The sequence below is a fragment of the Anas platyrhynchos genome, chromosome 21, assembly GCF_047663525.1.
Source record: "Anas platyrhynchos isolate ZD024472 breed Pekin duck chromosome 21, IASCAAS_PekinDuck_T2T, whole genome shotgun sequence".
In the NCBI taxonomy this organism is placed as follows: Eukaryota; Metazoa; Chordata; class Aves; order Anseriformes; family Anatidae; genus Anas; species Anas platyrhynchos.
In genome coordinates this window covers 17,859,564-17,880,467 of record NC_092607.1, presented here as the reverse complement: position 1 = coordinate 17,880,467, position 20,904 = coordinate 17,859,564, and the positions used below count along the sequence as shown (strand labels likewise).

The 20,904-nt window shown below is 62.3% G+C and overlaps 1 protein-coding gene across 3 annotated transcripts; it reads right to left on the bottom strand.

The window, feature by feature from the left end:
• Window positions 1-63: 63 nt before the first annotated feature.
• On the bottom strand, window positions 64-19,820 carry DNMT3B (DNA methyltransferase 3 beta). Of its 3 annotated transcripts, none has more exons than XM_072026458.1 (21): window positions 19,670-19,820; window positions 18,711-18,837; window positions 17,978-18,259; window positions 13,372-13,510; window positions 12,659-12,762; window positions 11,337-11,489; window positions 10,696-10,884; window positions 9,423-9,581; window positions 8,716-8,823; window positions 7,676-7,817; window positions 6,975-7,103; window positions 6,520-6,564; window positions 6,087-6,166; window positions 5,694-5,806; window positions 5,203-5,386; window positions 4,989-5,073; window positions 4,587-4,732; window positions 4,409-4,499; window positions 4,034-4,269; window positions 3,784-3,869; window positions 64-1,922 (listed from the first exon to the last, which is right to left on the bottom strand). In XM_072026458.1, the coding sequence occupies exons 3-21, from the start codon at window positions 18,080-18,082 to the stop codon at window positions 1,781-1,783; spliced, it is 2,436 nt and encodes an 811-aa protein (XP_071882559.1). In that variant the 5' UTR covers window positions 18,083-18,259; window positions 18,711-18,837; window positions 19,670-19,820; the 3' UTR covers window positions 64-1,780. The 3 variants fall into 3 exon arrangements, with proteins under 3 accessions (XP_071882559.1, XP_071882560.1, XP_071882561.1); XM_072026459.1 differs by having other exon boundaries at window positions 4,034-4,182; XM_072026460.1 differs by lacking the exon at window positions 8,716-8,823.
• Window positions 19,821-20,904: the final 1,084 nt, after the last annotated feature.

The following is a 20,904-nucleotide window of genomic DNA, read 5'->3' as shown; positions in this document are numbered from 1 at the left end:
GGGCTCGGGCAGGGCCCCGCTGTGAGCCCCCAGAACATTAAAAAAAAACACACAAAAGGCATTGAACAAAACACTTTTTTTTTCTCTTATTTTCAAAGCTCGTATAAAAAACCCGCAACACTTTTGACATCAGAAATCCTTACTCTAGAAAAATAGCACCGGGGAGAGGGAGAAACCTTCGCCGCGTTATGCAGAAGGCTTTTCGGGGATCCACCTCTCCGTACGACATCTTTACACACACGCAGGAGGCTCCGGCACTGGGACCTGGCAGATGCAGCCCCCCCGGGCAGCCTCCCGCAGTCTTGGTTTGCTTTCCCCAAGTCCTTTTTGGATTTTTTTCTCTTATTTTTCTTTCGATCAGACAGGAAGGGATGCGAGATGTGGCACAGGAGATGCGGCTGAGTGGAGGTCACACGTTCACCTGATTTGGGAAATAAAGCTCCCAGGCCTGAACAGCAGCGGGGCAGCAGGGGGGGCTGCCCAAACCCCCCCCCCCCGGCACCAGCAGAGCCCCCCCTGATGTGGGGTGGGTGCTGGGAGGTGCTGGGGGGCCTCATCCCTGCGGGGTGTGCACACAGGAGGCTGGGGGGTGCTGCTGCAGCGCAGTCACTGGGGAGCACCACGGGGGGGGGGCTCAGGAGCAACCCCCAGGCAGCATCAAAAAAAACACCTCGGCCTTCAGCAGGGCTTTCAGCTGGGCTTCCCCTGCTGCACAGCCCCGCAGGCAGCCTCAGCGGGGGACAGGAGCAGGCAGCAGCCACGGCACAGCCCAGGCACAGGGGGGGGACACCCACGAGCCACTGGCCAGAGAGGTAGAAGGAGAGGGGGGAGCCCTTGGTCCCACGGGTGCCAGACCCCACGTGCGTGCGGCACCGGCTGCTGCCTGCCCTGACCGTTCATTTGGGAAACAAACGCTCGGAGAACATTTTCCTTTGTGGATGCTGGAGCCAGATCCTCCCTGCTCTGCTTCCTCTTTACCCTTTCAATCCACTCAGCAGGAGTTTGAAATGCGAGGGAAAAAATGGAAATGCTTTGAGAAGGACGTAGTGAATATTTGTAAACTACAGCCAAACATAAAAACAGTATCTCCCTGTAGAAATATTTTCTAACTAGAAAAGTAAATCTATCAGCTCACAGTTCAGTTTCAGCTACATTCAGGTCTAGGAGTCTCCACATTCTTATGTAATGCCTTAAAGCAGCAACAGACGTTAAACAAAATTAAAGTTTATAAAAAAAAAAAAGTCTTTAAAAAAAAAAAGATTTGGTTTGTGTGTCCTGCATGTTCAGTGTACGTAACCTGACCAGGGTCCCTTACACCTGCTGCTGCAGTTTGGGTTTTTTTTTTGGCAGTCATTTCAAGAGGTTTTGTTTGTTTAGGAAAAGCCATCGGCCTCTACAGTCCGCGTTTGTCCGCAGCACGCCAGCAGCTGCCTCCACCACTTTCTCCTCTTCAGCTCTGGGGTAAAATTGGAATATTTAATGCTCTGGAGGAGACTTCTCGCCTCGTCAGTGATGCACGCAGCTTCCTGGGCTGGGTAATTAAAGCTCTTTTGTCCGTACGTGTCGCTGTCATCAGTCCCTTAAGGAAGGGTCACCCTGCCAGGTTCTTTGGTTGAAGTTCCCCCAGCCCTGCTGCGGGGCCGTGCGTCCTTCCCGCAGCACAGGGACGGGGACGGGGAAGCTGCAGGGCCCACGGGAGAGACTGGCGGTCGCATCCTGCCCTCTCCCCCCAGGCAGCTGAGCTGCGTCGTTACCCGAGAGCCGAGGGACGCTCCGCTTGCTATTCACAGGCAAAGTAATCCTTGAGCGGGGTGAAGAGGTGCTGGATGACGGGGATGCTCCAGGACCTCCCGAGCAGCTTCTGGCGAGCCCCGCGGCTGATGTTGGAAACGTCGGTGTAGTGGAGGGGGAAGCCGAAGATCCTGCAGAGCAGAGGTGTGGGGTGATGCTTAGCAGCTGGTCCCCACCAGCCTCCTCTTGCCTCCCTTCTGGTCTGTGCCTCCCCACCAGCCTCCTCTCCTCTCGCCTCCCTTCCCCTGCCCAGGGCAGCCGTTCCCCTCGCCTTGTGCTCCCGCAGGAGCCCCAAAGCACCCACAGAGGTGCCACTGGCAGGGTCAGCAGGGGCAGAGAGCCTGCACCTCCTGAGCCTGAGAGCCTCACTGATTGTCCCTGAGCATCAGTCACAGCTCATCCTCTTGGGACATTTCCCCCAAGAGCCTCGACACGCAGCCCGTCAGATGGAACAGAAGCACCCTGCGCTTTCCCGAAGCACAGCAATGAATTCAGCTCACCAGAGCAGAGCTCAGGCTGCTCGGTTAGAGGGAGATGCTGGCAGGGATTAAGACCCTGGGATGCTGGCTCTATTTTAGCACTGGGTTACAAAAATAAAAGGAAAAGCAAAACCGAAGAGCCACCAATAACGTCTCAGCCGAGAATCAGCACTAGCCTTGAATACCAGCCAGTGAGAAACAGACACCAAAGGGCTGAAGACAATAGACCGTCCCTGCTCCCTCCCAGCTCTGTGGCAGGTCCTCCTGCAGCCTCAGCCTTGCCCAAGGCCAATAAATCACCCCCGCGTGGCGCCGAGTTGTTGGAGGTCACTTGCCAAAGCTCGCACGCTGCTGCCCACCCGCTCCAGCCAGATCAGAGCGGCTCCTCCCAGGCACAGAGCAGGAGCTTTTACCCAGGGCATCGCCTCTCTCAGGCCACCCAAAGGTGATTTCAGGAGCCCGTGGGTCCCTCTGCTCCACATGGGTGACCCGAGGCAGGCACACACAGCTCTGCCTGGACGCAGCCTGCCCAGGGCTGGGGGCTGGGAGCCTCCCCCTGCTCCACTGCAGCAGCCTGGAGAATCCTGAGCACGATCTCCTGCAGCACCACTGGGACAGGGAGATCACGCTGGGGTTCAGGAGCAGAGGCACGGCACGGGTCTGCCCCGTGATGCACACAGCAGAGGCCAGCGACGGCTCCTGCAGCCTCCTCCTCAGCTGCTAAGGAAGTGGCTGAACTCGCAGGAGGTTTTTGCATAGATGTGTATGCACGGCAATAATCCAAATACTGCTCCCCAGCACGGCTTTTGCCATGTGCACACCTCGCCCCACATGCCTGCTGCTCTCCAAGTGCACGGGCAGCAGCTGTGGCTCTTCAGGGAGGTTTCACCCAGCACCGGCTGCCCCATCAGCCCACAGCCACGGCAGGGAGGTCATGGCCATGCCTCCTCCTGCTGTGATCGGACCAAACCCAGGTGCCACCTCCAGCAGCAGGAGGTGACAACAGCCCGGTAGCTGCTGTTTAACTTCCAAATCCCTGCATGCCTCTGGCTCAGCTTTCATTAGCTTTAATTCCAACAGATATTGGCAATTTAAATATAAACATGGAAAAATACTTAGCATGACTTCGTGTTTACCGGCTGAGGCCTCGCAGTGCCAAACCCCACCTTTTGCTGCTAGGCAGGCACGGGGCGCAGGGCTGCCAGCGACCGGTTTGCCCCCAGCCATTCCGCTGGGTTTTGAGGTGAGCTCGGGGCTGCTCCGAGGCGTGCACAGGGCCTGGAGCAGCACAGCCAGGCTCAGCTGAGCACCCCCCGTACCTGGGCAAACCCACACTCAGCTTCCCTCCAGAGCCTGCAGCCCTGGGGACAGGGACGTTGCTGCAGTTCTCATCATCACTCGTTAGCAAGCACATCACCACCCGCTGCTCCCCATGGGGAAATCGCCCTGCCTGTGCTCCTGGGCGCAGGGCTATGAGGGAAGCAGCACCACAAAACCAAGGCAAAAAAATTACCTGTTCATCCCCGGGAGGTTGCCCCAGAAATAGCGAGCTCTGTGGGTAGCAGAGATCTTGATAGCGTCGATCATAACCGGGTTACACTGCAGCCAGAGAGATGGGGGAACAAATTACGGGGGGGGTCAGTGCACGTCTTCTGCTCCCATGGGTGTGTGTGGGTGCAGCGGGTGAGCCACGGGGATGTTGTGGGGTGAAGGTGCAGCACGGCCCTGCCCTGCATGCAGGGTCCTGCACGGTGCTCCCTTACCTCCAGGAACCGAGAGATGTCCCTCTTGTCGTTGACCCTCATGGCCACCACGTTCTCAAACATCCAGAAGAAGGGGCGCTCCTCGCCCGCCTTGGGCCGGGCGTAGTTGAGCAGGTGGTAGAACTCGAAGAAAAGCCTCCCGGTCCCTTCTGCACGGGGGGAAGCGGGAGTGCTGGGTGGCGACCGGCCGCGGCCCCGCAGGGGAGGCTGCAGCGGGGGCGTGGGGGCCGGCGGGCCTGGGTGGAGACAGCGTTTGGCAGGTGGCCCCCGCGCTCTGCGGCTCAGAGCGGGGCCACCAAGGACCAGTCAGAGACGTGTGGCCCCGGATCTGAGCATCCCGGGGGTACCCGGCCCTCAGGGGAGGAGCAGCCTTACCATACAGCGCCTTCCTGGACGGGCTGACGAGGGACAGGTCGTTACAGGGGCTCCCGCCGATCACCAGGTCAAAGGGACCCCACTCCTCGATCTGAGGGGTGGACAGACCCGGTTAGGGGGCAGCAGGTGGGTGACCCTCCCTGTGTGGCCTCCCAGCGTGCCCCCCAAAAGTGCTCACGTTTCTCTTGGTGATGTTCCGGACGTCGTGCACGTAGGTGATGTTGCCCTCGTGCCGCACGGTGCCCACCGCGATGGGGTCCTCGCAGATCTCGGAGGCGATGTACTTCTCCACCTGGATGCCCAGGTCCTTCAGCACCAGGTACCCTGCGCCGGGACACACAAAAGGCTCTGAGGTGGCTCCACTCTCATCAGCCCCCCAGCCAAACAAAATTCCCACCCCTTCCTTCCCCTCCTCCCAGCCACCAGCCCCATCCAGCAGGAATCCCCTCACCCCTTCTGATGGGGACCCGCCTGTCCCTCGTCCCCTTCTCCCCACCAAGTTCTCCAGGACAGGCTCGAGGCTCCAAAACACCCAGGGCTGCGAGCCCTTGGCACAGTGCTCTCCCTGCCCGTGCCTCACCTGTTGCTATGCCATCAAACAAGGAGAGCACTCTGATGGGCTTCCTCTTGGCCGGGGGCACGGCTGGGTAGATTTTGGGTGCGTCCTGCGATGGAAGACAGCAACGGATGAGTGGGACCAGGGCAGAGGCTGGGGGGTTTTGAGCCATCCCCATGCCCTCGTCAGCCCTTTTCCCCCAAGCCCCGCGTGCCAGGCTCGCTGCCGCAGCCCTTACGTATTCCTGGCCCTTGTCACTGGTGAAGAAATCCTGCAGACGGGTGTTCCAGTCCTGCCGGCGCTGCAGCACCCCGTAGCTGCGCTGGGGCTGGCACATGTAGCAGTTCCAGGGCTCCTGCTCCTTTGCCTTGGCCGACGTCCCTCGCCCCACCAGGACCTCCAGGCACTCCACGCAGAAGCACCTGCCCAAAGCACACCACCTCGTGCCCGTTCACTGCCAGAAACCCCGTGGGGACACCCCAGCCTCCCCTGCAGCCTCCCCTGCCACGCGCCACAGCCCTATGCCCACATTGTGGGATGCTCTTTGCAATGGCACCCTGGCATTTAGGGCTGCTGACAAAAGCTGGTGAGCCAGGCATGGGCAGAGCTCCTGCCATCCTCACCAGGATCTATTCAGGTGCAGCCTGGCCCTGAGGGACGGGCAGGCAGCATTAGGAGGTGCTGGTGGCACCGACCCACGCACAGCCCCGCACCGAGCGGGGGTCCCACCTGCAGCAGCTGGCGTTGCTGCAGAGCAGCAGCTCCTTGCCCTCGCAGCAGACGGTGCAGTAGGACTGGTAGCCGTCTTCATCGTACATGTAGAAGAGCTCCAGGAATCTATCCTGGCAAAGCAGAGCCAGGAGGAGGGAAGGGCGAGGATCAGGACCTGCGCTCAGTGCCAGAACTGGCACATGCTGAGAGCTTGGAGATGCCCACCCTCGGGGCTTCACAAGCAGCACCCAAAGCACGTGGGAAGCAGAGAGGACAGCATGCAGAGGGACAACCCCATGGTGGATATGGGGTCCAGAACGAATTCCCCACCCCATCCCATCCCAACGGTGCAGCTGGAGCCCCGCACCCCCTCCGCAGCCTCGCGCTCAGCCCCGGCACAGCGCCTCTTACCCTGCACGTCTGGCACAGGCCTCCCTCGAACAGCGGGTGGAAGGTGGCCGGGTTCCTCCTCCCGCAGGACAGGCAGCTGTCTGAGAGGCAGAGAGCTCCGCTCACCCAGGGCTCGGGGTGCTCCTCACCACCGGGTGCCCAGGGCACAACCAGGAGCGCCCACCCAGCGCAGGATCTGCGCCTCTGGAGCAGGGCTGGGAACGCCCGCAGCCTTTTGCGCCCCGCTGTGAGCAGGTCCTGGCCCAGCTGTGGCTCCCCCAGGGAGGATCGGAGCAGCTTGTCCATGAAAACAAGCAGAGGCCCATGGATCTGCAGCACCACCCCCGTTTCTGTACGGTGCATTTCAGGAGGGACTGCCAGGTTTTGTCTAGTGCTGCCCTCAGGCACCCACACCCCCAGGCCCCTCACCAAGACAGGACAGGCAAGTGATTACCTTCGAGGCTCCCGCTGTTGTTCGTAACTTCGGAAACCATTTGCTCTTTATAAAATAAAATATACAAAGGTAGATTTAGCATTCCTTAACGTAACAAACTGGAACTGTGCTCTACTTGAACTGACTAATTGCGTTAAGACTGCACAGAGAGGGCAGGCTATGGGCATGTTAGAAATTTGGGGTGTACCCAGGGTGCACCTGCGAGAGGCAGATGGAGGGGAATGTCCCGATGGCTAAACCAACCCCGTTTGCAATGCCAGAAAACAGAGCTGACCTCCAAGGTGAGCAGTTAAGGGAGCCCAGCTCACCGTGTGGTCTGCTGGTGCCCTGCAGGGTGCACGCAGGCAAAGCGAGACCACGGGAGCTTTCCTTTTCCCTTTCCTTTTCCCTTTTCTTTTTCCTCAGGGAACCCCACATAACCCATGCTCCTGCCAGCCCACACCGCACCCCGGTACCTCGGGTCTGGTCCTCCTCCACTCGCTGCTCCTTGTTGCTGTTGCAGAGGGCGGCCTTCAGCCTCTTGGTGGGGGGGCACTGCTCGAGGCACAGCACCTCCTCCGTGCCGTTCCGCAGGGCCCCGTTCTCTGCAAGGGATGGGCAGCCTGGTGGGGACACCTCAGGGACGCTTCCTGCCCAGCCCCACAGCCAGGTCCCACCCCACAGAGCCCCACGGCCCAGCTCAGCCCCTGGAGGGTACACGGGGGGGTACATGGAGGGGATGGCACCACCCTGCACTTTAGGGGAGGGCTTCCCTGCCCCGTCTGCATCCTCATCCATCACGGTGCAGAAGATGGGTGCTGAATTCCCATCCCTGCTCCTTTCCCTTTCCCATCCCAGCAGTGACTGCCCTTGTGCCCTGTGCCAAAAAGGCTCCAGGCTGGGGGAAGACCACCGAGGGAAGACGCAAGTGGGACCCTGCCCAGTATTTCCTCGGAGCTGGCAACCTTCCTCCCCTCCTCTCCCCATAGGAGGGCTGGTTCCCACTGCTCTCCCCAGACCCCACCGTTCCCAGGGAGCCACGGATCACATCTGATCTCCAGCAGCAAGGTTCCTGAGGGCACTTTAAAAGATTTTCTGGCAAAGCTGCCCAAGGCCACCCCAGGCAGGCCAGCCCCCCCAGGCCCCCACACCGAGCCCAGCTCCTGCCCCTGCACACCTGAGGTTTTGGGCGGCCGCAGCCCCTTGAGGCCCAGGGGCTTGAAGCCGGTGAGCGCCCAGTCGATCATGGGCTTCAGCTGCTCCTCCAGGGACTCCCCGGGGGTGGCTGCAAACGTCTTCCCCGACCGGCTCCGGGCAACCTGCCGAGACAGGAGGGGTGAGGGGGGCACAGTGACTGAGTGCCGAGGTGACCGGTCCCCTCTGCTCCCTGTGCATGGGGCTGGGCTGGCCCCGGCACGGCAGCAGCTGCCAGATTCCTGTGCTGGGTGTGCCATGGCCACGCTGGCCCCCAGCAAAATTAAGCAAAGAAAAGGCACAAGAAGTGCCTGCAGGCTTGCGGAGCTGCAGCCAGGAGCATGGCTCATCCCCTGGATGGGGATCAGGCCCCCAGGGCTCTCCGTGCCAGCCTGTCCCAGGAGTGCAGGGAAGGATCCCGGAGTGCCAGGCACATCCCAGTCATCAGCCCAGGACCAGTGTGCCTGGTGTGACACTGCCTGGTGTGACACTGCCTGGCAATTGTTCCCAATTCCCCGGGGAAGCCAGGGCAGATTTCAGCCCCCATGTCTGGAAACGTCCCAGCAGAAAGAGGCAGAGGCTTTCCTGCACGCTTCTGTCCCCGTAACCCCAGCACAGATGGGGGGAAATGATTAATTGTGGATCGTGGCGTGGGCTCCTATTTGCTGAGAGCTCTCAAGGTGACTCACATGCATTACCCAGAGCCACCCCAAAGGCAAAGCCAAGCCACGTGCCATGGCAGAGCAGCGAAGCCCCAGCCCCAGCCCCCTTCCCACAGCGCCTGCACGCACCGGGGCTCGCTGCTTGCAGCCAGTGCCCAGCTTTCCAGCGGAGGCTCCTCTTCCTGCCCTCAGCCAGCATTTCAGTCGTTTCCTCAGCACTGAGCCCCCGAGGCAGCCACCCCAAGCCCCAGCTCTTGCTGAGCCCAGCTCGCTGCTCCCCCAGCCCCCGCGCTCCCCGCAGAGCCCAGCGCTTTGCTTTGTGCCCTCCCCAGCCGCAGACCCAGCTCTGCTCCGCGGTTACCTCCAGGGCATGGAATATGGCTCGGCGATAGGAAACCAGCTTATTAAACGTGGCAGAATTGAAATGCTGCCTAAAGGCCATCAGCCCCACCAGCTTGTCTGCAGAAACCTAGGACAGAGCGACAAAAGCTCAGCGTTGGGCACGGACACGGCTCGTTCCTGCCCCCGTAGCACGGTGCCCTCACGCCCTGCAGCGAGCACCGCTCTCGCGGGGAAGCCAGCGCCGGCTTTGCACCGAGAGCAAGCCAAGCTGCAGAGGGGAGGGGGCAGAGGCATCGCACATGCAGCTAGGACAGGCTGTTTGCACCCTCTGCTGGCACCGCACCTCTGGCAGCGCAGCCGAGTGCCATGGCAAGGAGGGATGCGAGAGGGCATCGCACACCAGGGCAGGGAGCGACCCGGGATGCCTGGGACAAGCCAGGACAGAGCCAGGTGGGGGTCAGGAAGGGGATGGGATGTCACCCTGCCCTGCTGCTGGATCCCGCTGCCAGCCCACGGGTGGTGGTCAGGCACTGGTTACTGGCACCAGAGCCACGAGAGCACCCCAGAGCCTGAGCTCCAGGCAAAACGCGCTGGATCCCTGCCCTGAGGAGGCTGCAGGTGGACACACGCACCCCACTGGGCACAGAAGCAGCCCCAGAAAGGGGCACAGACTGCAGGAGGAGGAGACCTCAGCCCATCCCCAGCCAGGAGAAGCAGCAGGCTTACCTCAGAGAACTTCCCATCTCCAAACCACTGCACCCATCGCATGCCCGAGACCGCCTGGCGCTTGGACGTGGCTCTGTAGGAGACGACAATTGCCGGCCACCAGGAGAAACCTTTGATCTTTCCCCAGACGAGTTCCCCAATTCCAAATTCCTTCCCATCCTGAAAGCAAAAGATAGAACAGATAAGCAAAAGAGCAAGCACCCACCCATGCCTTATCCCCACACGCCGCCAGCCCTGTGCCGAGCCTGGCACGCCGGCGCACGCTGCCTGCTCCGTCCTGCACGGCGGCCTGGCACCCGCAGCCGTGCGTGCCCACTCCTGCCTGCCCTTCCGGGGTCTCTGCAGGCAGCACAGAGCCCATTCCTGCAGAGCCCATTCCTGCAGAGCCCATTCCTGCGCTCACACAAGCCAGGAGCAAGGAAAAACTCCAGCTGCGCCACAACGGGCTTGCACAGTCCCAGAAAGGGGAATGGGCAAAGCAAGGGGGCAGCAGCTCCCAAGCAGCACGGACATTCTCTCCCAAGTCCCTTGCCCATCACAGTCATGTTTGTCCAGACAAACTCGGCTCCTGAGCTGCAGTGCATGGCCCATGTCACAGGAGATGCTGCAGGTCCCACCTGGCTGCAGGGGCTTGGTGTTCTCTGGGCTCCTGAGCAACCGAGGGCTCCTTGGCTCAGCAGAGCCCCTCTCGACGGGGCCACAAAGCAACCCCAAGGAGGGGGCAGCCCCCCTCCTCTGCTTCTCTCAAAGCAGAACAGAAAACAAGGCAGAGCTAAAACCAAAAGAAGTGCTGGGGAAGTTGGTGAGACCATGCCAAGGGCCCCCGAGCTGCAGCCCAGCAGGGAACACACCGACAGTGCTGGGGCCGGGAGTCCTGCACAGGAGCTGAGCGCTCCTTGGAGCTTTGTTCTGCAATTAGGCACCTAATTATGCAGCAAAACGCAATTGCCCAATTCCTGCAAGTCTCAGGCCCTGCCCTGACGCCCGCAGGCACTAAATCATTCTGGAGCTCCACCAACTTTGTTCCCCTTCAGCATCTCCGGACAGAAACTCTTTCTGCCCGTCTCCGTGGGGCACGGCTCCCAGCCCGGCACACGCCGTGCTCGGGGGCTGTTGGCAGCGCTGCGGCCCCGTGCACGGCACAGACAGCTCGGTGCTGCAGCAGGGCCCATCCTGACACAGGGGACAGGGACCCACTGCCCTCCCACTGCCCAGCACATGGGGAAGGGGAGGCACACAGAGGTGAGGCTGCAGAGCACGGAGCCCCCCGTACCTGGTACTCCAGCGCTATCCCCGCCTCTCGGCTCTCCGGTTCCTCAGCCGCCAGCTCGGCAGAGCCGTTCTGGCCCTCCTGGGAGCTGCTCCCTGAAATCGTGCTGCTGCTCTGCGACGAGTCCCGGGAGTCATCCTCCGTCAGGTCGATGGTGGTGAGGACGGGCATGGCCGATCGCCTCCTGGAGCTCTGCGCGGGAGAGCGAGGTGTGAGCACCCACGGGGAACAGGGAGAGAGGAGCAGGAGGGAGCAGGTCCCTCGCCTGCCCCTGCAAATATCACATCCCCTTAATCCCTGCAGCCAGGGACTGGAGAGCAAGGAGCAGGGGCACTGCTGCGGCTGGGCATGGATGGGAGGAGAGGGCCCAGGACCGGGCACATCTACGGGAGTGCTGCTTTCATTTGTAGGACACACAGACAGCAGGGCCACTCTTGCTCTCTTCCCTTCTCTCCCCAGGTCATCCCAAGCAGTCAAAGCACCCAGAATAATGCAGAGGCAAGCAGTAGCACACACACACACTGCCTCGGAGGGAAACTGAGGCACGGGGCAGCTGCAATGTGCCCAGTCAGCCTCCCAACCACGCACAGCAGGAGCACACATCACCAGAGCCCCGGGAAGCCCCTGCCCTGCAGGGCCCTCACCCGCAGCGGCGTTGGCAGGTCCCTGAGATTCTCCTCGCTGTTCGCTTCCTTGATTTTCATCTCGTGCCGGGTCTGCCCTGCCTGGAAGATGAGGCGGACAGGAGGCTTCTGCCTGAGGCTGCTCTCCCAGCCAGCGCTGCCCCGTGGCCGTGTCTGCAAGCGGAAACAAAGAGGTGTGTGGCACGGCCACCTGTAGGGTGTGAGTGGCACGTGGGGACAGGCACAGCATCGGGGACAAGGGCCCAGGGAAGGCAAGAGGATTGCAGTCAGCTGTGGGAGACCCCCAGGGTGCAAGACCCTGCCCTTCACCCTGCACTCCGCAGCAGCCCCCCTGCACCAGCCCTGCACCTCGTGGCAATCCCCAGCACCCCCCGTGTGGGTGGCAGCACCAGTGGCCACTTAAATCAATTCGTGTTTCCAGGCACCGTGTGTGCATCCTCAGCTGTATTCTCCCTCCTCTCCCCTACACCCACAGCACCATGACTGAAAGCAGCGGGAGGCAGTGCCCGGCGGAGCTCGCACAGCACCCTGCTCACACGGGGGTGTGCTCGGTCCCGCAGCCCAGCCCTGCGGAGGCTCCGAGGGCAGCTTTTCCTCTGTGGTTTGCAGCAGCCGCAGTTTACAAAACAGCCTAACCCAGGCATGTTTCCGGCATCCGGCCTAACAGTTTCAAAATGAAATGAGATTTCTGCAGTGGGCTTTGCTCGCGAGCAGCCCCTGAGCCCAACGTAGTGGGAAAGCAGAAATTTCACCCAGCTGAATTTATGGCTCTCTCTTTTGGAAGCCGCATAGTCACAGGCAGATCTCCAACCTTGGGGTTTTATTTCAAAGTCAAGACAATAAAGCCAGAAGGCAAAAATGCTTCCAGACCCTAGAGGTTTGTCAACCTAGTAAACAAAAGGGAGGGGGAGCAAAACTGGGATCCAGCCCCCCAGCTGCTCAAACCAGGCCACCCTGAGAGTGGGAGACACGAGATGTTTCTGTCCACCAACACAGCAGAGACTTTTTAAGGAAAATATCCACAGAGTAAGAGCTTAGACTGCTGCAACGCAGAGCGGGCATCACTACATTACACACCACACCCTCCTACTGCTGCCGGCATAACGTAAATCACAGAATTTCAATATGAAAACAAATATTATGCTCGTAAATGAAAAATGCATCTGCTATCAGACCATTCCCTGGCACTGCACGCAAGAGCCACAGCAGCAGGGTCACGTTCCCAGTTAAGACCTCACAGCCAGCACCAGCTGCCCCCAGTGTGTGGCTGTCCACGGGCAGCGAGACCCCACAGCAGCCTCAGTGCACACCTCCACACTCACCTCCTGTGCCTCCGAGAGCGTGAGTGGCCAGGACAGGTCCTCCTTGGAGAGTTCCTTGCTCACCCTCTTGTTCTTCAGGCTCGGCAGTCCCAGGCTCCCAGCGTCTGCACAAGAAGCCAGAGCAGGCTCAGCTCCACGAGCCGTCCCGTGCCTCTGCCCATGAGGGCAGCCAGTCGTGACCCGAAGAGACTGAAATCTTGCAGAACCATGGCCGAGAGCAGAAGACAAGTGGTGTCCTCAAAGCTGCCATGGGGATGCTGCCACCACAGCAGTCCCAAGCCCAAACCTGCTCTAAAATCTGCCAGGGACTTGAATGGGGATCTCACGGATCCTTGTTTCTGAAGCTCAGAGGAATAATGAAACTGTGCACCCGCTATTCAGGGCTTCACCAGTTCATTTAAAGCACTTTCTGGAAGAGGCAGCTTCTGACACTCCCTCCAGCAGGGCAGAGCTTGGCAAAGGGCAAGTGGCTTCGCTGGTGCTGCCTGGGCTTCCCTAGGGCCAAGGGCCAAAGCATCCTCTAGGCATGGCCCCACCAAGCTTGGTTTCCACTCCCTTCAAAAGCAGAAATCTTCCCCTGGCCTCATGAGCCCGAGAGCCAGGATCTGGGGACCATGCCCAGAGCATCCCAAACCCAGCACACAGCCCCTCTGTGGCAGCAGGCAGCTGGGACACCCCCAGCCCCGCTCACAGCACGGCACAGCAGGACTCACCCGGAGCACTGGGCTTCCCATTAGCCTCCAGAAGGGCCGGTGTGTCTTTAGCAGGATCAGTGCAGTCCCCGTTGAGGCGGATCAGCCCTGCCCTGCAGTCTGCCTCATCCCGGCTGAGGTTCTCCTTTTTCATGGTTGCCTGTGGAAGCATCAGTGGAGAGGAAATTCAGCCACCCAGAAAGCCCCCGGAAAGGCAGAGCAGACGGCGTGCGCTATCCAAGCCAGCCACAGCTTATTCCCTTTGCAGCTCCCCTAAAGCACCCGGAGGGCAAGCAGAAGGCTCTGCTTGGAGATGCATCTGGAAGTGCTGGGTGCTGATGAGCACCTGGACAAAACCTCCCCAGGCACGGCCCTGAGGATCCACCAGCTTCAGTGATCGGAGGCCCCAGACACAGCCCGCTCACATCCCTGGGGAAGCACCGGGACTTTTCCCCAGGGCTCTGGCCCACTGTGGCCAGTCAGAGCTCCCCAGCTCCGGGATTTTCCTGCCCCCAGCCTCACTGTGCTCTCACCACCCCACAAACCTGGCAAACCCAGCAGCGGGGCGAGCAGTTACAGAAGCGGGTACAGCAGAGAGCAGGACACGGGGGAGCAAAGTCCTGGTGCCTGCCGCGCGTTCAACTGCCCTGAAGGCCAAAGGGGCCCGGCTGCAGCAGGCTCCGGGCAGGAGACACAGAACCCGCCTCAGGAGATGGGCTCTGCTAACACTGAAAAAGCAGCAAAAGCCACTTACACACATGCAGGGCGTGTGGTGGGGAGGGCAGCAGGCTGCAGGCAGCACCCACGCAGGGACGGTGCCTCCTGTCCCCATCACAGCCCCGGCGCTCGCCTCCGCACCACTTAGACCAGGCTGGAGCCCCAGCGGCTCCCAGAGCCGAGCTGGCCGTGGGCACGCCAGCTGATGCAAACATCTGCATTTAGAGGCATTTGCACTTTTGTTGGCACTGCTCTTCGCACGGGGACAGGCAGCTCTGCGCAGTGCGGCCGATCGATAACCTCCCCGTGGCTCCGGTAACGATGTTTTCAAGCCCGCAAAGCCAAACCCGCTGGGCACTTCTAGGCCGAGAGCCTTTCTGCGCAGTCTGACCCCAAAGGAGCAGAGCAGAAAGCAGCCCAAGGCGGGCGTTTCCAAACCTCTCCCCCCTCCCCGTGCCGCCCGGCACCCTCTGCCCCGGCGGAGCAGCCATTTCGCTGCCGCAGCCCCGCAGGCCGCGCATGGCGCTGTGAAGAGAAGGGTTCCCGTCCGCGGCCACCAAGCACAACTCGGGCACGTCCCCTCCCCAGGCGTGCCCCCTCCCCAGGCACACCCCCCCCACGGCCAAGGGCAGTGCTGCCTGCACCCCGAGCCCCCCGGCTGCCTGCCCTGGGGCCGCCCGGCCCAGCCCCAGCGCCCCGGCGCAGATAAAGGCTGCCCAGGCGCTCCCCCGGCAGAGGTGGGGCCGCCTCGCCTGCACCCCGCCGCCTCTGCCTTCCCTCGGGTGCCCTTCCTGGATCCTGTTTTCGGAAGCGGGAGCTCCCAGACTCTCCCAGAGGCACCCAGGGCTGCGCTAACGAAGCTGCCTCATTGCCGGGCTATGGATCTGTGCTGCGACTTGCCCCTTCGCCGGCACAGTCATTTCAGGAGCACGTAACGCAGCCCGACGAGCTGCGGAGCGGTCGGCGTTACCCCTCTCCAAGGCCCTTTGAGGAAGGGCAGGCAGCCCCCCCCCCCCCCCCCCAAGCCCCACGCGGACCCCAGGCCCCGGCCCCACCGCCCCTTCCCGGCGCTCCCGCTCTCGGCATCGGCTCCAACTGCTTCGCTAACAATTGAGATTTCTGCTTTGAGATCATCTGTCAGCACCTCTGGCAAACAAAGACCAGTCGGGGTTTGATGTTTCAGATGCAGCGGGCTGCGTGAAAACCCTGGTAAAATCCAAAAGTTGAGGGAGGGCAGGTGGCCGCCCGGCACCTACCTCTGCACACCGAGACCCCGGTTGCGCGTTCCCCCCGCCCGCCCGCCTGAGACACGGCTCCTTAACAAAGGGACGGGAAGGGGGAAAATGGCACCGGCAGAAGCCTAAAGCTGAGTAAGCCCCTACAGCTGTGTGCAGAAATCCCGCTGCTGCAGCACATCTGCTCCCAGACGCATCGAACAATTCCTGGGAGCTGCCCAGACTCGCCGAGCTGCCCCGGGCTGCCCCAGACCAGGCTCCCAGCCCCAGCCCGGTGTTCCCCAGCCCCATATGCCCCTGGATGCAGCAAGGCACCGCGGCACCAGGCCGGCTGCTGGAGGGGCTGCTCCCTGCCCCAGCCTGCAGAGAGCAGGGGCAGCGACCACAGGCAGCAGCGATGCTGCCACAAAACCCAGTGCATCTCACAAAACCCAGCCCCATCCCACCCAGGAGTCCATCCAGTGAGGTGGGACAGATGCTGCTCTCCTCTCGGCGTGGGAGCACAGGGAAGGGATGGGAATAGCACTAGGAATATGGGGAACACAGCAGGCATGGCCTCCTCCCAGCCCCACTAAACATCCACAGACCCACACCAGGACCTTGAGGGGAACCTCGCCTTCATCCCTCCCTCAGGAGCCCATTTGGGAGAGAGCCCGAGCACAGGAGTTTGGAACTTGCAGCCCAAAATGGCTTTGCCTTTCTCCTGGAGCTGCGCAGGGCCAAGCACTGCAGGCAGCGTGCTGCCCCCGCCAGCCCCGTGCTGGACACAGCCACCACGTGAGCCCATGGCAGCGGGGCCACCACATCACTGCGTGGGGCCAGCACAGCCACGGGGAGGGTGACACAGCGGCCACCTCCCATCCCACCCCAGGGAAAGGCAACTCATGCGGCTGTGCCATGGGACACGCAGCCGGGACTCCAAGCGCTTCCCATGTGCCTGGCTCAGTTCTGCTGCCTGCGCAGGGAGCTCCAACTTTTTCTTTTGCCCAGTTATAAAGTGGAAAAAGGGTTGTTACATGGACTGGGCGCAAGCTGGAGGGCTCTGCCAGCCCACGGGCCTGGCTGCAGATGCAGGCACAAGTGCAGACATCCCAGCTCACCAGGTCCGGGCAGGGCCTGCAGTGAATGCGTTGCTTGCTCTGTGCACTTCTCCAGCTGCACAGTCTGGGATCGCTCAAGGACATCCCATCACCGTCCTCTGATATGCAAGCAGGAGAGGGAACATTATACCACAACCCAAACTGCAAAGCTAGTTAACGCTTCATTTCCGAAAAATCTTCCCCTAGGCAGCAAATACCCAGCCCTTCTCCTCTTACTGCTGGCTTCTGCACCGAGACACGAAGCTGCGCACCCGAGACTGCCCAGCCTGCTGGGGAGGGCAGCCCAGCAGCAGCTCCTGCAGCAGTCACAGCCGTGGCGAGCCTCACCAGCTCCTGCTCCAGAGCAAGGCTCAGCTCTTTGTCCTTGCCTCCCCTCACAGACACACACCAACATGTGCACACAGGGCATTACGAAAATAATAAGAAACAGAGCACTCCCCTCACATGCTTCTCTCTCACGGAGGGAGGAGAAAAGCAGCACCAGTGTTTGCATTGCTTAATGCACTACAAGCACGCAGACATACGCGACGGCGATACAGCTCGCTGAAGAACCCATGAAGAATGAAATAATCCAGAATTCCAGCTCGGATGTTTAAAGCTCCCCGAGAGGCTGGCGCTAGCTGCAGCCCATGACACTGCCTCGGTGACCAGGACATTCCCTGCAGCGATACCCCATGGAGACAATGAACCCGCTGACTCCAGCTCCCGCCCTAGTTTTGCAATACCAGTTTCTTTAAAGTTTGCCAAACTGGTTAAAGACCATGCCATAACGTTAACTGCTTCGAGAGCCTGCTGGCCACAGGATGCCCGCTCGCTGCCCGGCCAAGCTCGCCGCAGCCCGGGGGCACGGAGCCTCTGCGCTCACCTGCGAGGCATCCCGACGAGGCTGAGCCTCCCAGCCCGGCTGGCCTCGGGGACCAGGGCAGCTCCCCCAGCCCGGCCTGGGCAGCTTTCAGTTTTCCTTCTTGAGAAAACAGAATCGCCCTTATCAGGTCCGTTTCCCCAGTAGGTGGAGAGATTGCAGGGGAGACAGGCGGACTTTGCCTCCAGACAGGGGCATGCATATCAAAAGGCTGGAGGAAAGCATTTTACATGATGGCTGGGATGGCAGCCATCACCCAAGCCCTGTTTGAATAACAAAAAGAAATAAAAGACCCCAATGGCCGGGGCTAGCTCCCTCCAGCCCCGGCTCCTGACGAGGGCTCTGGGCTATCACGCACACAAATGGCCTTTAACTGTCCCCAAAACCGAACATTTCCCTCTAATCCTGCGAAGAAAAGAGTCGCTGGGTTGGCAGTTGAGTAAGAAAGGGAGCCCATTTTGGCAGATATGCTCATTAAAAGGCCAGCCTCTCCCCTCCCCTGCCCTGTTTCCTGTGCCTGGCCCCTCTCCCCGCTCAGGCTCTCCCTCCGCACGCCCGGGCTGCGGCACTTCCCTCCATTTTCCCCCCCCGTTTCCTTTGCTGCCCTCCCAGCCCCGCCGCAGCCCTTTTGTGGCCACCCCCGGGGTCCGGCAGCACGGTGCCCCTGCGCATTCAGCCAAGCTGGGTTGAAAGAAAAGAAACAAAAAACAAACCGGCCCCTCCTCTCCCAGTGAAGACCAGGCCTGAGAAGTCTCCTGGGCAGCCACCATCACAGCCAGCCGCTGCTCCAGCCGCTCTAGGCTCTTTACCATGCTCATCTCGCTCTCGTCCCGCCGGGCTGAGCCTCTCCGGCTCTGCCGAGCCCCCTGCCCGGGCCGGTGCTGCCTGCGGGCAGGGCTGGGGCCGCAGGGGCTCCGCCGTCGCGCAGGTGGGTCTCGGGTCTCGCTGGGCAGCGGAGTTCCTCCGTCCGGAGCGCCTACTGCATCATCGTTCCCCTGCACAAAAGAAAATAAAGTGATGACAACGCCACCTCGCTGTCCCCATCTCCCCCCCCAGGGTGCTTTCCAGCAGGGCACAAGGCTCCAGCCCCTCCCAGGCTTGGGACCCCTGCACCCCTGCCTCGCTACCCCATCGCTTGGTTGGAACCTAGGTGGATAAAGGCAGAAAGTGCTGCCCCCCACCAGACACCTCGTTCCTCCTCCTGGCCCATTCCTCTGGATGCAGCATCACTGAAAACTCCTGGACCCCCACCCTGGGTGCCCAACGCTGCCCCCCGGCACTCCGGGGGCTTTTGCCCCCCTCCGGGACCACCCCGCGCCCCCCTGTGCTTCCCCGACGCGCTCCCTCCCCTGGCCGCCTGCTGAGGAGCTGCTCCGGGCTCAGCGGGAGGAGGATGAGGAGGAAGATGAGGAGGAGGAGGAGACGGCAGCCCTGCCCCGGGCTCACCCGCTCGCCCCCGCCGCTCGCCGCCGGTGCCCGGCAGCCCAGCGCCCCCCGGCTCCGGCCGCCCGCTGCCCTCGGTGCCCAGCCCGGGGGTGCCTTCACGCCTCAGCGCCGGCCGGGAGCCGCCTTCCTGCGAAAAGAGAGAAGGAGAGGGGCTGATGTCCTGACAGATCGCTGGCCCGAGGAGAGCAAAACAAAAGCTGTCTCTGCCCTGCACGCCGGTGGCACCGCGGGCTCCCGGAAACCCTCCCGGCTGCTCCCGTGTCCGCGGGGAGCCGCTGCCCCCCCCCGGGACCCCGCCGAGAGCCGGGCCGGGCATTCCCCGAGCCCCCCGGCCCGGAGCCAGCCCGTGCCGTGCCGCCGTCGGGGGCCTGGGGCCCCGCGGGTTCGCCGCGCTCCCGCCGCAGCCCGGGGCTCTCCGGCGCCGTCGTCCCGACATCGCCCGGCTGCGGGGGAGAGCCCGGCAGGAGACCCCTCCGTGACAGCCCCGGGACGGGCCCGGGCTCCGCCGGGAACTCCCGAAGTTGCGGCAGGAGCCGGCAGGGCCGGGCGGCACCGGCGGGGTGGGGAGGGAACGACCGGGACCGGGGCGAGCCCCTCGCCGAGCCCCCGGGGGCTGAGCACCGGCAACAAGTGGCGGCGGAGCCCGCTGCCCCCTCCCGGTGCCCGTCGCCCCCTCCCGCCACCCGCCGCCCCCTCCCGCCGCCGGGGAGGCAGCGCCGCGACCCCCGGTAACCGGGCGCGGGGCGGGCGGCCGGGGCCACTCCCGCAGGACCCGGTGCCGCGTCCCCGCCCGGCCCATTGTCCCCCGCCGCCGCCGCCGAGCTCAACAAAGCCGCCCACGAGGATGCGCCGCGGCTCCGGCCCCGGTAGCCCCCGGTGGCCTCGGCCTCCCCCCCGCCGCCGCCGCCACCACCACCACCGCCGCCGCCCCCCGCCCCGGTGCCCGGCCCCGGGCTCACCTGCGCCGCGGCGGGACGCGCCGTCCAGCGGGGCCGCGCCGCCGCTCGCCGCCGCCCGCGCCCCAGCCGGCCCCCGACAGCCCCGCGCTCCGGTTACATGGCGCTTTAACCCTGCCCGTGCTGGGCAGCCCCTCCTCCTCCTCCTCCGCCGCCGCCCCACGCCGCCCGGCGGGGGAGGGGAGGGACGCGGGGCCCGCGCCCCCCCCGGCCCCCGCCGCCGCCGCCGCCGCCGCCCCCGGGCCGCGCATCCCCCGGGGCAGCGCCGTGCCCCGGAGCAAGGCACCCCCGGGGCTCCGCACCCTCGCCGCGCCTCCGTTTCCCCGCGGGGCCCCGCATTCCAGCACTGCCCCGCGCCCCCGGGGGCTCCCCCGCTCCGCACCCCCGGGCTCCGAGCACCCCCCGCCGCTCCGTACGGAGCCCCCCGGGGCTGGCAGAGCTCCCCGGCCCGGCCGAGCCTCCCCGTGCCCGCGGCTTTCCATCAGCACTCAGCCCCTGGCCGCGCAGGACAGACAAAGCGGCGCAAGTTTTACAATAGTTTTTCGTTTGTTTGTGCTTCTCCTTTCCCGTACGGAGGCGAGCACTTGCGAGGGCTGTGCTGGGGCCGAGGAAAACAGGCTGCACGTCCCCTGCCCGAGACAAAGCATCCAGAGTCCACGTGGGGTATAATCTTCTCCGCTCGCTTGTTATTGCTTCTAGGTACAGCAGAAAAGCGTATATCAGGAAGAAGCAGGAATATTATTATCCCGCTGTGATAGAAAGAAACTTTCAAGGCCAGGAGGAAAAATGAGCGAGCCAAAGCGACAGCAACCTGTGGCCTGGACCTGGACCAACCCACAGGCCTGTACAGCAGGTTCCCCACAGCACCCCTCCAACCGTGCAAAGCATGAGCATGGAAAACGTGGGTGCATGTGCAAAAAAAAAACCCTGCAAGTGAAAAGAGAAGGAGCCGAGAAATCTGGTCTGGATAAACCTTTGGGAACGCGGCAGAGTACAGCTCAAATAAACACACGGCAAATAAACCTAAAGCTAATTTGCAGCTCTGTTGTCTAGGCTAAAACCAAGCAAATAGATTTTACTCCCGTTTGGTTTTCCAAATCTGGAAAAGCAAAGTGCTTCTGCGGGTTGCACTCAGGCAACTTTCTAGGCCACTGTTAAGAGCAGAATTAGCCCTTGCTTCAGGGATCCACAGGCTCCTCTCCCTTTCGAGGGAAACCTTGCTGCTGCTGTTGGCCCCA